General features: G+C 34.4%; 1 protein-coding gene and 1 pseudogene across 1 annotated transcript; both read left to right on the top strand.

Moving 5' to 3' along the window:
• The first annotated feature begins 2,521 nt into the window (after window positions 1-2,521).
• On the top strand, window positions 2,522-3,029 carry LOC102591121 (probable histone H2A.3). Its single transcript, XM_006367586.1, has 2 exons — window positions 2,522-2,704; window positions 2,802-3,029. The coding sequence occupies exons 1-2, from the start codon at window positions 2,522-2,524 to the stop codon at window positions 3,027-3,029; spliced, it is 411 nt and encodes a 136-aa protein (XP_006367648.1).
• A 1,127-nt stretch (window positions 3,030-4,156) lies between these two features.
• Window positions 4,157-4,678, top strand: LOC102591451 (probable histone H2A.3; annotated as a pseudogene).
• Window positions 4,679-14,886: the final 10,208 nt, after the last annotated feature.

Consider the following 14,886-nt stretch of genomic DNA (forward strand, 5'->3'; position numbering starts at 1 on the left):
AATTAAAACGAGTTTGGCGTGTGGGGGAATGAACCAACCCAACACTATGATCTCACTTACCTTAATAGGGATCACCCCCCACGAAAACAACGACGCTCTTGACGAACCCTTGCTTCTTCTTCTCTTTCTCCTCTTCTTTCTCTCTTCTCTCAAAAGGCCCTAACTCTCACTTTTAAAAGGGAAAAACTTATTTAAAATCAGTCTAACACCTCAATATAACCAAAATAAAATGGCTAGGTAAAAGAACAAAATACCCTTAAAATTTTCGGACTGACTTCCCTTACCAACAGCCCAACTTCGAAAAGGGATAACTCACTCATACAAACTCGGAATCGAGTAAACTCGGCGGCGTTGGAAAGATCATTCCAAGGGCTTTCCAAACATAACTGGAACTACACCTAAATCATCCTGAGCGAGGAGTTATGACTGTTCAAAGTTGACCAAAAACTGTTCAAAGATAAAAAAATATCTATTTCAAATTTCAAGCTTCTTTTTAGCTATTTCAAATTGCATCACGTTACAGTTTTCCCTCTTTTCTCGGTAGTTGATTATCGTAACTTAGAACCTTTCCATTGTAATGTTTAGAGCTATCATGCTTCTCTATATATATTTGATCTTTCTAAGCTTGTTCGACCTATGTTACCTACTGAGTACCCAATATTTTGGTACTCATACTATATTTCTGCATATTTTTCTGACGTAGCTCTCAGTAAGAGCCGTTCTCAAAGTGCGGTCGATCTCCAGTGATCGTCGTAGATTCAGATTGTGGTGAGCTCTTCATATCCGGAGGCTTGCTATTTTTCCTTCTTTTGTACCTGTCTATATTTTTGTATTTTGAATTAGACAGACTTGTAAATATAACCTTTCTATATGTAGATGCTCATGTACTAGTGACACCAGGTCCGGAGATTGATTATTGTGTTTAGTTTGTGTTTGTTGGCGCCCTTCAGCCCCGTTTTATAAATTGTTTATCATATATTTACAATTCTATAATATGTCCCTATTATGTATATTCATTTCTGCTTATGTTCCTTCATTTTAAAAGTATTTTGTGTCTTCCTCTTTTATCTTGTTAGGGTTTTGGCTTGCCTACGTGAGGGCTTATAATGCGCACCATCATGACTTGATTTTGAGTCGTGACATAGAGTTATTGATAAGTATTAATTATCCAACTTATTTATTTCGCATATTATCAAACACGAGTTTTCTTCAATCTATATTAACATGTGTTGCATATATTTGATATTTCTTTGTGAAAGTAAAGTTTCGAAATCTTTTTTCTCTAGTTCTTGTTTTTTTGTGGACGATTATATATAAAATGGTCAAATTTGAAAAAATATAGTATTTATTTCCAAGTTAAAAACAATATTAAAAACTTGGAAATTGTGTCCAACATGAATAAGAAATAGAGTTATTTTTAATTTTTGTGAGTGGTTTATATTGAAAATAATAAAAATATGATCAAACCTGCACTTAATTTCTTTTTTCCATCCTCTCGATACCTAGCTAATAGGCAATAACATAACGTTAGAAAACAAAGCAAGCCTTAATAACTAGACCCTTCCTTAAAATTTGTTGGTACTTTATTTTTAGACACTTGAACTATTGCGTGTTCCAATTGAACACCATGAACACATGAAATATATATAGACACTTGCAATTTAAATTATGATTTCTAGTGTATATTTTCATTGCTCAATCCATAGAAATAAGAAGGGCCACTCAAACATTGACCTAAAGCCAAATTCAAATGGAGTCCTTAAATTTTATTTTATGTTTTAATGAAACTTTGTTATAGTCAATTCTTTTAATCTTTCTTGAGTCGTATAGTATTCTAGATTCGTTAAACTTCAAAAATTATTTCCTCTCATATGAAAACTTTATATTTTATATAGACAATACACAATTATTATTTTTTAAATAACTATAACCAATTAATATTGCTTTAAAAATGAGGGCTACTGTTATTTTTAGGCTTGTTGAGCTGATAATAAATTAGTCATTTAAAATATGTTATCTCCTTTCAGTATACAAATTAGTCTTAATAAGTTGTAAAACTTTAAATATGTTCAAATGGCTATTAAAGAACAAAATTTCCCCATTTGGTTTGAGCAACAGACTCATCATAATCCCTTTTGTCTTTCTCTTTTTGGCAACATATTAAAGACATCATAGTCCTTTTTTTTTTGGTAACAAACACATCATAATACTTATTTACTTTGGAAACAAACACATCATAATCCTCTATTTTTGGAAATAAACTTATTATAATCCTTGAATTGATTAAATGTGTCAACATCTTTATCCACCATTGATTTTCTCTTTCATCCAACGGCATACAAGTTCAATCCTCGTGATTGTCTTCTCATTGGCTGGGTTATAACTCCTGTGGGCTATAAATACCAAAGCCAGATTGCTTTAGGAATTCACATACACACACAACAATTCAATTCTTCCGCTTCATTTGTCTCTTGTTTCTATAGATCAAAAAGAAAAACTTTTTTTGTAGTGAAAAAGGTCAATGGCCGGTAAAGGGAAAAATCTTGGTTCAAATGCTAAAAGAAGATCTCGTAGCAGCAAAGCTGGCCTCCAATTTCCAGTGGCTCGTATTGCCCGATTACTCAAAGTCGGGAAGTATGCCAAACGTCTTGGTGCCGGAGCACCGGTATTCCTTGTTGTTGTGCTTGAGTCACTTGCAGGTGAGGTGAATTTCTCAAGTTCCTTCTCTCTGTCTCTTTTTGATATGTCGAATTTCTAGGATTTGTGATTACTAAATTTTACATATATGTGATTGTTTGTAGGTGCTTGAATTGGCTGGAATTGCAGCGAAGAATGACAAAAAGACTCGGATCATTCCACGGCACATTCAGCTAGCTATTAGGTTTGATAAAGAGCTGAATCAATTTCTTAGAGATGTGACCATTCCGAATGGTGGTGTTATTCCAAGAATTCACAACATTTTTCTGCCTAACAACAAGAGTAACACTTCAAAGGCCGTTGCTGATGCTGCTCACGAGGAGGAGGATTAGACTGATCACTCCATTGCTAGCATCGCGATGTTTGCTTTTATTAATCTCCTTGTATTCATAGAAAAAATTATAATTCTATAATATAAAACCTTTGATTTCCTTTCTGCAAGTTTAATGACATATGATATTTATGTCGCTTAGGATAAAAACTCAACATACTTGGATCTTAGTATTACCTATTGTTTAATTTGCTTCAGTTATCATATCATTTATTATTTATATTGTTATTCATTCCCTGATGTGTATAATAGTTTTAGTTTTTTCCTTTCAAGTGTTCTTAGCAAGCTTTATTAACTATTTCCCAAATTTGAAATAGAATTTTAATTTAATTTGAAATTTCATGATAGATCTAAAGTACGGTAAATGAAAGTTTTTCTTAGAATGCTTTATTAACAATTTCCCAAATTTGAAATACAATTTCAATTTATTTTAAAATTTCATGGTAAAATACTTTTAGTGAGTAGATCTAGAGTAATGTAAATGAAATTATTTCTATAAATAAAATATAAGAGATGAAATATTTGTAATTATATTGTTATGAAAAAAATTGCTTGATACGTGAACAAATTAAGTCAAATATAGAAAATATTTGAGAAGGTACCTCAAAAATTATATTTACATATGATTAAACAAATTTACTTTCCATTTAAATATAAATTAACTCTTCAAATAATGTAATGTTAGTATAGAATAAAATTTATACTTTTATCTTTTTCGAATGCGGTTAATCATCATTATACTATTTAATTTTATTTTGACTAATCCGTGCATCAGTTCTTATCTCTAAAATGTTCTCTTAATATTCATGTTTACGCAAAAGCAGTATCTCATTAAAGAAAAACTTGGCATGCTGTTTTTCATCTTTAATAAGAATCCGATTGGTGTTCTTGTTACCCGCAATCTCAAGCAATGGAAATTTTCCCTTTCATCCAACGGCGTACAAGTTCAATCCTTGTGGTTTTCTTCTCATTGGCTGGGTTATAACTCCTGTGGGCTATAAATACCAAAACCAGATTGCTTTACAAATTCACATACACACAACAGTTCAATTCTCGTGCGTCATTTGTCTCTTGTTTCTATAGATCAAAAAGCAAAACTTTTTTTTCTCTGTGAAGGGAAAAAGATCAATGGCCGGTAAAGGGAAAATCTTTGGTTAAAATGCAAAAAAAAGTTTCGTTCTCGTAGCAGCAAAGCTGGTCTCCAATTCCAGTGGGGAAGTATGCCAAACGTGTTGGTGTCGGAGCTCCGGTATTTCTTGTTGCGGTGCTTGAATACCTTGCAACTAAGGTGAATTTCTCAAGTTCCTTTTTTTTATATGTCAAATTTCTAAGGTTTGTGATTACTAAATTTTACATACATGCGATTGTTTGTAGGTGCTTGAAATGGCTGGAATTGCAGCGAGGAACGACAAAAAGACTCGGATCATTCCAAGGCTCATTCAGTTGGCTATTAGGTTTGATGCTAAACTTTGTCAATTTCTTAGAGATATGACGATTCTGAATGGTGGTGTTATTCCAAACATTCACAACATTTTTCTTCCTAAAAGAAGAATAGCTCTTCAAAGGCCGCCGATGTTGTTGGTCAGGAGGGGGAGGAGGATTAGACTGATCATTCCATCTCTAGTATCGAGATGTTCCCCAAGTCCTTAAATATGGTTCGATAATTCGGAAAAAATGCCTGGAAACCACATCGCCGAAAAATCCAGGGCTAACACACAAAAACACTAAGAAAATCGCTTAATTTCCTAGTGAGTGGATACTAAATGCTAAAAAATGTGGAGTTGATCATGGTAAGACTATAAGACTTGTTCCCCAGGTCCTTACGGATGGTTCTCTAAAGGTTACGAAAAGAAGTACCCGAAAGCCATATTACTAAAGTATTACAGGCTAAACACACACGAAAAACTAAATAAATACCATATTTTTTGTTGAGTGGCCCCTAAACTCTAAAAAGAGTGGCGTGGATTATGGTGAGTCTATAGAAATTGTTCAACAAGTCTTTCGGGATGGTTATGTAAAGATTTTGGAAAAAATGTGTCCGGAATTCATATCACCAAAATAGTCCATAGGCCAACACACACGAAAATTGAGAAAATCGCTTAATTCTTGTTGAGGGAACCTAAATGCTAAAAGTGGAGTTTATTATGGCGAGGTTACAGGAAATGTTTCCCAGGTCCTTATGGATGGATCTGTAAATATTTTTTAAAAAGGTGCTCAAAAGCCATATCACCAACAAATCTATGGGCTAACACACACAAAAAATTGAAACAATCACTTAATTCATGTAGAGTGGTTCCTAATGCTAACAGAGTTGTGTGGGTCATGGTAAGGCTATATGAATTGTTCCCAGGTCTATAGATGGTTCTGTAAATATTTGGAAAAAATATTCTTAGAAGACATCACAAAAAAATCTGTGGGCTAACACGCTCGAGAAATTGAGTAAATCACCTAATTCCTATTGAGTGACTTCTAAATGCTAAAAAAAGTGGTGTGGATCATGGTGAGGCAATGGAATTTTTTTCCTGGATCCTCACAGATGGTTTTGTAATAGATTTGAAAAAAAAATATGCCCAGAAACCATATCACTAAACAATCATGGGTTAATACATACCAAAAAGTAAGAAAATCGCATAATTTCTGTTGAGTGACCTCTAAATACTATAAAGAGTAGTGTGAATCATGGTGAGTCTATAGGAATTTTTCCCAGGTCCTTACAGATGGTTCTATAAAGAATTTAGAAAAAAGCATCAAGAAACCATTTCACCAAAAAATTCATGGCCTAACACACACACAAAATAGAGAAAACTGCATAATTCCTATTGATTGGCTACTAAATGCTAAAATGGTGAGGATCATGGTAAGGCTATATGAATTGTTCCCCAGGTTCTTATAGATGGCTCTGTAAATGTTTTGGAAAAAAGTGTTTGAAAGTCATATCACCTAAAAATTCAATGGCTAACACACGAAAAATTAAGAAAAATCGACTTATTCAGGTTGAGTATCCCCTAAATACTAAGAAAAGTGATGTGGATCATGGTGAGGCTATAGAAAACTTTTCACCAGGTCATTACGGATGGACCTGCAAATGTTTTGACAAAAAGTGTCCCAAATCTGTATCACCAAAATATCCATAGGCTAACACACATGAAAAACTAAAAAGATTGCCTAATTCCCATTGAGTTGCCCCTAAATAATTTTAAAATATGGTGTGGAACATGATAAGGCTATAGAAAATGAACCTCAGATACTTATGGATGGTTTTGTAAATGTTTTGGAAAAAAGTGACGGGAAGTCATCACAAAAAAACTCCATGGGAGTTGCACACAAAAATTTGATAAAATTGTCTAATTATTGTTGAATGGCCCTAAATGATTAAAAAAACTGGAGTGGATCATCGTGAGGTGATAGAAATTGTTCCACAGGTCCTTACGAATGGTTCTATAAAGGTTTCAGAAAAAGAATATCTTGAAATCATATCACCAAAAATCCAAGGGTTAACACACAAGAAAAAGTGAGAAAACCACCTAATCTCCTATTAAGTGACTCCTAAAATGCTAAAAAAGTGGCATGGATCATGGTGAGGCTATAGGAATTATACCTCATGTCCTTACAAATAGTTCTATAAAGGTTTAGAAAAAAATGTGCAAAATCCATGAGATAACACACAAAAAACTGAGAAAAATCATCTATTTTCTGTTGAATCTCCCTAAATACTAAAAAAAAATGTGTGGACTATGGTGAGGCTATATGAATTGTTCCCGAGGTCCTTATGAATTGTTCTATAATAGTTTTGAAAAGAAATCTCCTCAAAGCCATATCACCAAAATTCCATTGGTTAACACACGGGAAAAGCTAAAAATAATGCCTAATTCGTGTTGAGTGGCCCCTAAATCCAAAAAGATGGTGTAGATCATAGTGAATCTATATAAATTGTTCTCCAGGTCCATAGGGATGGTTTTGTAAGTGTTTTAAAAAAAAGTGTTCGAAAGCCATATTACCAAAAACTTCATGGGTTAATACACATGAAAAACGTAAAAAAATTTGCCTAATTTCTCTTGATTGTGCCCTAAATGCTAAAAAAGTGGTATAGATCATGCTGAGGCTATATAAAATTTTCCCATGTACTTACAGATGGTTATGAAAAGGTTTCTAGAAAACGTTCCTAGAAGCCATATCACCCAAAATAATTATGGGCTAACACACACGAAAAACTAAAAAAATGACCTAATTCCATGTAAGTGGCCCCTAAATGCTATTAAAAGTGGTGTGTATCATGGTGAAGCTATAGAAATTGTTCCCCGGGTCCTTATAGATGATTCTGTAAAGGTTTCGAAAAAACTATTTTTGAAAACAATATAACCAAAAAAATTGTGGGCTAACACACACGAAAAACTAATAAAATTACCTAAATCTTGTTTAGTCTCCCTTGAATTTTAAAAAGTGGGGGCTGGTTTTGGTGAGACTGTAGGAATCATTCTAGGTCCTTACAGATAGTTTTGTAAAGGTTTGGGAAAAAATGCTCAGAAGCCATATCAACAAAAATCAATGAGCTAACATACACGAAAAATTAAGAAAACCGTTCAATTCTTGATGTGTGGCCCCTAAATGCTAAAAAAATGTGGCTTGGATCATGGTGAAGCTATATAAATTATTACCGAGGTCCTTATGGCTAGTTCTTTAGAACTTTTGAAAAAAAGTGTATGGAAGCATGTCACCAAACAATCCATGGGATAAAATTGCTTAATTTCTAATGAGTGCCCCTGAAAGCTAAAAAAGTGGTTCTGTAAAGGTTTTGGAAAATAGTTCCTAGAAGCTATATCACAAAAATATCATAGGCTAATACACATGAAAAACTGAGAAAATTACATAATTTCTGTTGAATGGCCCCTAAATACTAAAAAAGTGGCATGGATCATGGTCATGCTATATTTATTGTTAACTAGGTCCTTGCAGATGGTTCTGTAAAATATTTGGAAAAAAAAGTTCCTGATAAATTCTATGTGCCAACGCATTGAATTATTTCCTCATGTCTTTACCGATGGTTCTATAAAGGTTTCGAAAAAAATGTGCCTAGAACCCATATCACCAAATTCACAAAAAACTGAGAAAATCACCTAGTTCTTTTTTCTTAACCCTCCCAAGGAGCTCCCACCCATTTGCTCCCTTGGTGACTTGAACTCGCAACCTTCGGGTTGGAAGTGAGGGCTGCTTACCATCCGAGCAACTCTCTCTCATCACCTAGTTCGTTTTTAGTGTGCCCTAAATGCTAAAAAAAGTGGAGTCGATCATGGTGAGGCGGTAGGAATTTCTTCCCAGGTCCTTACAAATGGTTCTGTAAAGGTTTTTGAAAAAAGTGCCTAGAACCCGTATCACCAAACACACGCGAAAAATCGAGAATATCACTCGATTCTTGTTGAGTGTCCCGAAATGCTAAAAAAAAAGTAGAGTGGATCATGGTGAAGCTGAAGAAATTGTTCCTCAGGTCCTTACAGATGGTTTTGTGAAGGTTTTGAAAAAAAAAATGTTCGAAAGTCATATCACCAAAAAATAATGTGCTATCACACACAAAAAAAAATAAAGAAAATCGCATATTTTTTGTTGAGTGGCTTCTAAATGCTAAAAATGTTGATTAGATCATGGTCAGGCTATAGGAATTGTTCTCTAGGTCCTTACAGATGATTCTATAAAAAAAATTGAATAAAATATCCTAGAAGACATATCACCCAAAAATACATAGGCTAACACACGAAAAATTAAGAAAACTTCCTAAATCCTATTAAGTGGCCCCAAAATGCTAAAAAAAAAGTGAAGTGGACCATGGAGGAACTGTTACCAAAGGTCATTATGGATGGTTCTATAATGTTTTTGGAAAGGAATTCCCCAAAGCCATTCACCAAAAAAACATGGGCTAACACACGACAAAATGATTAAATCGTTTAATTCATGTTAAGTGGGCCCTAATGCTAAAGAAGTGGTGAGGATCATTTTGAGGGTTTAAGAATTGTTCCCCAGGTCCTTACAAATGGTTTTGTAAATATTTTGGAGAAAAAGTTTCCAGAGGACATATCACCAAAATAGCATATATATTATTGGGAGTAGTATTGAGCACCGATATGGGGATGAGTCTACAAAATCCTACATAAACCATGTATGCCAACATGGGTAAATGATCATACTTTTTAGATGATTCCTTATTGCCTTTAAGCATAACTTAGTGGATCCACTTAGTTGAGGTGTTCTGTACCCCGACAAGATATAGGACAGTTCTGGCGGCGTATCATCACCTAGCTCATAGTGATGGTTGTCGGTTAGAGAATATCTCCCAAATAAGAGTAAAGAGTATGTTATTGTATTTTTATACATTCAAGTTGACATTTACTATGTTAAAAGATTTTTAATATCGCATCTTTTATTATTTCTTTCATATTGGAGTTGAGTTGAGGTGAGTATCTCTTCCCCGGTTATCAGTCCAGCTTTGTATATTTTAGTTTTCCACTTGCATGCTCGTACATTCAATGTACTGACGTCATTCGACCTGCATCTTTTCATGATGCAGATACAATTATTCAAGGTCATCAATCGGCGCTTCGTTGATACCATTAGCACTCCAGCTAGGTTTGGTGAACCTATTTGCTTCTGGAGGGCTCCACATCTTTATCTTTTGTTTTGTTAAGATGTCCTGAGTCTTGTCCCAACATCTATCATAGTATTTAGAGGCTTCATAGACAATAGTAGTTGAGAAGTCTTTTTTTCTATTTCCTTTGTTGATGTTTTGAGACTTTGAGTCGAATACTTATGTTTATTCAAGAAATTTCAAACATTCATTGAGTTATGTTGTTTTGAGACATTATGAGTTAACTTTTGGTAGTTGGAGTTCCTATTTTACTTGAGTAAGTCTTCCTCTAAGTAGTCAGCCAAGCCAAGGGTTCGCTTGGGGGCCAGCGATGATTCTCGAGTGTCGGCCACGTCCAGGCTGCAGGCTCGGGGCGTGACAGTGCAGTTGAGTTGGTGCATTGCAGTTGTGAAGAGCAACAAGCTGATATTCTAACTAAGGTTTTTCCACCAACAAGTTTGAGACTTGTACTTGAAGCTATATAAAATACAAGGCCTTCAACATTTGCAGGTTGGTTTTCCCAGCTTGGAAAAGCTATTTATTGTTAGGGCTAACAACATAAGTTCTCTATGCTCTCTCCAACTTCCAACTGCCTACTTCAGCAAACATGAAACATTGTATATATGGAGTTGTAGAAAATTAAGAAACTTGACGTCTCGATTAATGCTAATTTATGTCAAGTATAAATTAAAAGTGCTAAACATTATAATTCTATTCCAATTGTCGATCCATTTATTTCTGTTGGGAATTTAAAACTAAAAATATTTGAAAATCCCCCTATGGTAGGTAGTAAAGATCTGAACAAGTATGGCTGTAGTTGAAGAGAAGAAAAATATTTACAAATCATAGGGTAAATAAAGAATCACTTGCATTTTCTAATGATAAATCTGATCATGTAGAACAAGATACACATGTTGTTGAAATACCCAAATTAACACTAAATCAAAAACACACAATGTATTACATTAATTCCCACAAAATAAGCTTCCACATTACAATCTAGCTATCCACTATAACCTTTTACATATAAAAGCAATATATATAATTCAAATATAATTGTCTTGTACTCTTGTTGTAGTTATACTTGGTGATGAACACTGCCAATATTTTCTAGAGGGAAGAAGGTTTCACTATAAGTACAAATGCTTTCAATCTGGCTAGGAAATTCTTGGACCTCAAAATGTCTCCAACTCTTATTCTTCATATCATAAAAATAAAAAACCATAACATTATCAAGACTTCTTGATGTTATGTGTATTGCAAATACAATTTCTTCAGCACCATACTTGCGAATCGTAAACGGATGCACGTAAAACTCATTAGGTTCCCTTTCTAAAGGAAAATGAAGTATCTCATGTTTCCATTCTTCGTCTTCATCAAAAACCCATAGATAAATGTCGTTACAAAACCAATAATCACAATAATTCATGATTCCTAATTTCCATTCACTTCTATTAGCATATTATCACAATCGCTAAACTTACGACATAATTCAATCGACATTGTGATACTTGTGAAAATTTCTGATTTAACGTCAAACGCAACTATACGATAGTCCGGATCAAGGCTAACCCGATAGATAATCCCACTAATGCAAATTCCAGATATGTATCCTGCAATTGAAAAACCATGTTCGTCATATTTAATCATTTCTCTCCATGATTTATCTATGCCTAAAGTGTAAACCCATGCTCTTGATTCAATAGTCACAACAACTTTATACTTGTTTTCTTCAGGCTCAAAACCTATCAAACATATAAAGTCCTCGCCCTCATGAGGAACATCAAGAAGAAATCTTACTTCTCTAGTAGCGGAATTGCAAACGGCAATATACTTCAGATATACAAAAAAACCATTATCCGACTCAAAATGATAATTATAATCTAAACGAAAATTAATAATTCGATCATACAGCTTACTAAAATTGTCAATTTGATGATACTTGGTGGCATTTCCATCTTCTTCATCACGATGATCTTCTATAGCGTAACAAACATCGTCTACGCATGCAATCAACTTAGTATCACCACCATTGATCTTAGAATAATTGGTTAAATGAAGATCCACAAAATTTGGTTCCAACACAATTGAATTATGAAATTTTGAAACACACCTAAAACGTATTAAAGACTTAACTGGAAGCCATGAGAAATTTGGATGGTAATATCTTGAGGAATTGAGTCTTCTTCCATCTTTGACGGCTGAAGTTGTCCTAATTTTAGGTTAAATTGTTTGTTTTATAACTTCTTAAAATACTTTACTTAAGACTTAAGTCTTAATAGATATTTTACTAATAGGGCCATAATCTTCTAAAGCCCAAGTCTACCAGTCAAAACGAGGACAATGTATCTGTCCATATTATTGATGTTTCATGTATTTGAGTAGTCCATAAATCCTAAACATATATCTTATTATTGTATGAGATACAGGTCTAATAATTGTATCAGATACAATTAACGGTTAATATCAACATATATCGCGTATGTTCCTATACATCGCGTAAAGTGATATATTTGACCGATACATCACGTCAAGTGATGTATCTGAGAATAAGAGGGAGTGGGGATTTTTGTATTTTTTTTCAAATGGTAGGAAATATTTGAAAATATGGTAAAATAAGTTGTGTATTTAGGTAATTTTTCCTTTTTTATTGAGAAAAATCCAGAAATAGCAATCATAATAGACATAATAAGGCTTTATAGATATAGTTTCGATAATTGCGCTCCATAGTTATAGTTTTGTTTGCTATGGAGGTTGTGATTTGTATATTTCGCACGGTTTGTATATTTCGTGTGCGAATATACAAATAGGATAAGTATATACAAATTCTCTATTTATACATTTAGGAATCTTTTAGAACTCCATTGGTATATTTCACCTGTCAATATACAAACATGGTAATTTTTTATGAATTTTTCATAAATAGCATAAAAATAGTTAGGTTTTGAGATGTGGTAGTCCACCGTGACCTGTAGTTCCAGGTAAATAGTTTGCTAGAATGCGATAAAGTACTTAACAATAAAGACAAAAAATTTTACATGGAAACCTCATTGCTCAAGGGAGTAAAACTACGAACTTTCACACAGGATTTCAAGTTGTTTTCACTAATATCAAGCAAAGTGTGAATACAAACTCAGTTGTTGGTTTACGAGTCGAGTCCTGATTCAAAAGTTGGGTCTCACATCGGTTGTTGGTTGTCTGGATCAAGTCCTGATTTGAAAGTCAGGTCTCGATTCGAGTGACGAGTTCAAATTTTGGATTGGTCGATCGTACGTGTGCAAATTTGAGTGTCGGTGTCATTTATTGGGTCGGATATCCTATCCAATTTCAATATCGGGTCTCAGGCCGAAAGTCGGGGTCAGGTCCTGGTCAGATCTCAAGATCAAATTTTGGATCAATCATCGGGGTTGTATCTTAGTACGGGTGTGGGGGTCATGTCCTAGATCGATTATATGAGGTTGGTTTTCGGGTTATAAATTATTTTGCTAAAAAGTAATTTCAATTCTCCAGCTAAAAATAAAAGATACTTTCTGAAAATATTTTTGAAGGGTGGTGGATCAGAGCTATCCATGCACTCTGTCACAAGACCACCTACAGAAAAGTAAACAACGATAGTGAGTAGGAGGAAGAAAAGCATACCAAAGTGGTAACAACGATAGTGAGCTACCCATGCACTCTGTCACAAGACCAGACGGGATGTTAGACTTAATAAATAATGAAGCTACCCTCCATTAGACAAGATCCAACAAAAACAAACAACGACCATCAGTCATGTAATTACAAGTCAAGAATTGCATATAAGAACCCTCATTTTCATGTAATGTATACAACCATATCAACAATCGAAACGAGCCTGTGGATCCGATACCAATATCGTATTTGCACTCTAATCGGCTTGTGAGCCATACTCTAACACTCTTTTATTGGTGAACCTGATCCAATAATATTTCTCAACGTGTATAATCACTAATCTCTATTTTCTTATTGTGATTTGTTTGACTAAATATAAAATTTTACTAGAAAACACTCAAAAATCTCCTTTTTAACATATTAAAAATAATTCACGATTTTCTTTTGTTGTAGTTGTGCTTCATTTTGAGTTTTGAGTCTTTACTGTTTACATATAGCAAATTAAGGAAAATTGTAGAGTGTTATGTGGAAGATGTGTTGGAAAATTATATTCACAACGGAGGCATACCAGAATCATACAACTTACATGAATAATAGACAATACATAGTTTATACTAGAACAAGTACAATCATGTTAGAGCACATAAACTTTCTAAAATTTCATTCAAGAATTACCATTTGAAGTGTGAGCAGATACCTTCAAGCGAATCCACAAGCTAGTCGACAAGTTAGAACCTTCAAGCGAATCCACAAGTTAGTCCACTATAACGTCATGCAATTTGAAATAACTATGAAGAAGCTGGAAATTGGAAATAGTCTTTTTTTTTTGGAAATTCAGAATCTGGAAATTTGGCTAAGTATGGGGAAAAAAATGAGATTTTGGTCAACTTTGAACAGTCATAACTCCTAGCTAGGATGGTTTAGGTGTAGTTCTAGTTATGTTTGGAAATCCCTTGGAATGATCTTTCCAACGCCGTCGAGTTTTCTCGATTCCGAGTTCGTATGAGTGAGTTATGCCCTTTGGAAGTTGGGCTCTTGGCAGGGATGTTAGCCCGAATTTGCAAGGGCATTTTGGTCTTTTCCCTAGCCATTTATTTTGGTCATATTAAGGTGTTAGACTGATTTTAAATCAGTTTTTCCCTTTTTAAAAGAGTGAGAGTTAGGGCTTTTGAGAGAAGAGAGAAAGAAGAGGAGAAAAAGAAGAAGAAGCAAGTAGTCTGTCAAGATCGTTGTGGATATCGTCGGGGGTGATCCCTATTAAGGTATGTGAGATCATAGTGTTGGGTTGGTTCTTCCACACGCCAAACTCGTTTTAATTCCGAGAAAAGATTGATTGTGTTGTTGAAGTTTGTGGTTGTTGAAGTTGTGGTTTTGTTGTTGAAGTTGTTGATTTGGGACATGTTTCCGGTTGTGTTTGTGAGTTGAAATATATTTTATGTTGAGGGGTTTATGATTCTAAGTGTTTGGGGCTGGAACCACTAAAGTTAAGGAGGTTTAGAGTTGGAAAATGAAGGAGAAAAGACGAGTTTTCTGGGGAAAGGGGTGGCGCGTCGCGCCTGCTCCTTGGGGCAGCGCGCCTAGCAGAGCGCCCAGCAGGCCCCTCTGAAGTCTGAAG

Source organism: Solanum tuberosum, unplaced genomic scaffold (assembly GCF_000226075.1).
Source record: "Solanum tuberosum cultivar DM 1-3 516 R44 unplaced genomic scaffold, SolTub_3.0 scf00849, whole genome shotgun sequence".
NCBI classification, from domain to species: domain Eukaryota; kingdom Viridiplantae; phylum Streptophyta; class Magnoliopsida; order Solanales; family Solanaceae; genus Solanum; species Solanum tuberosum.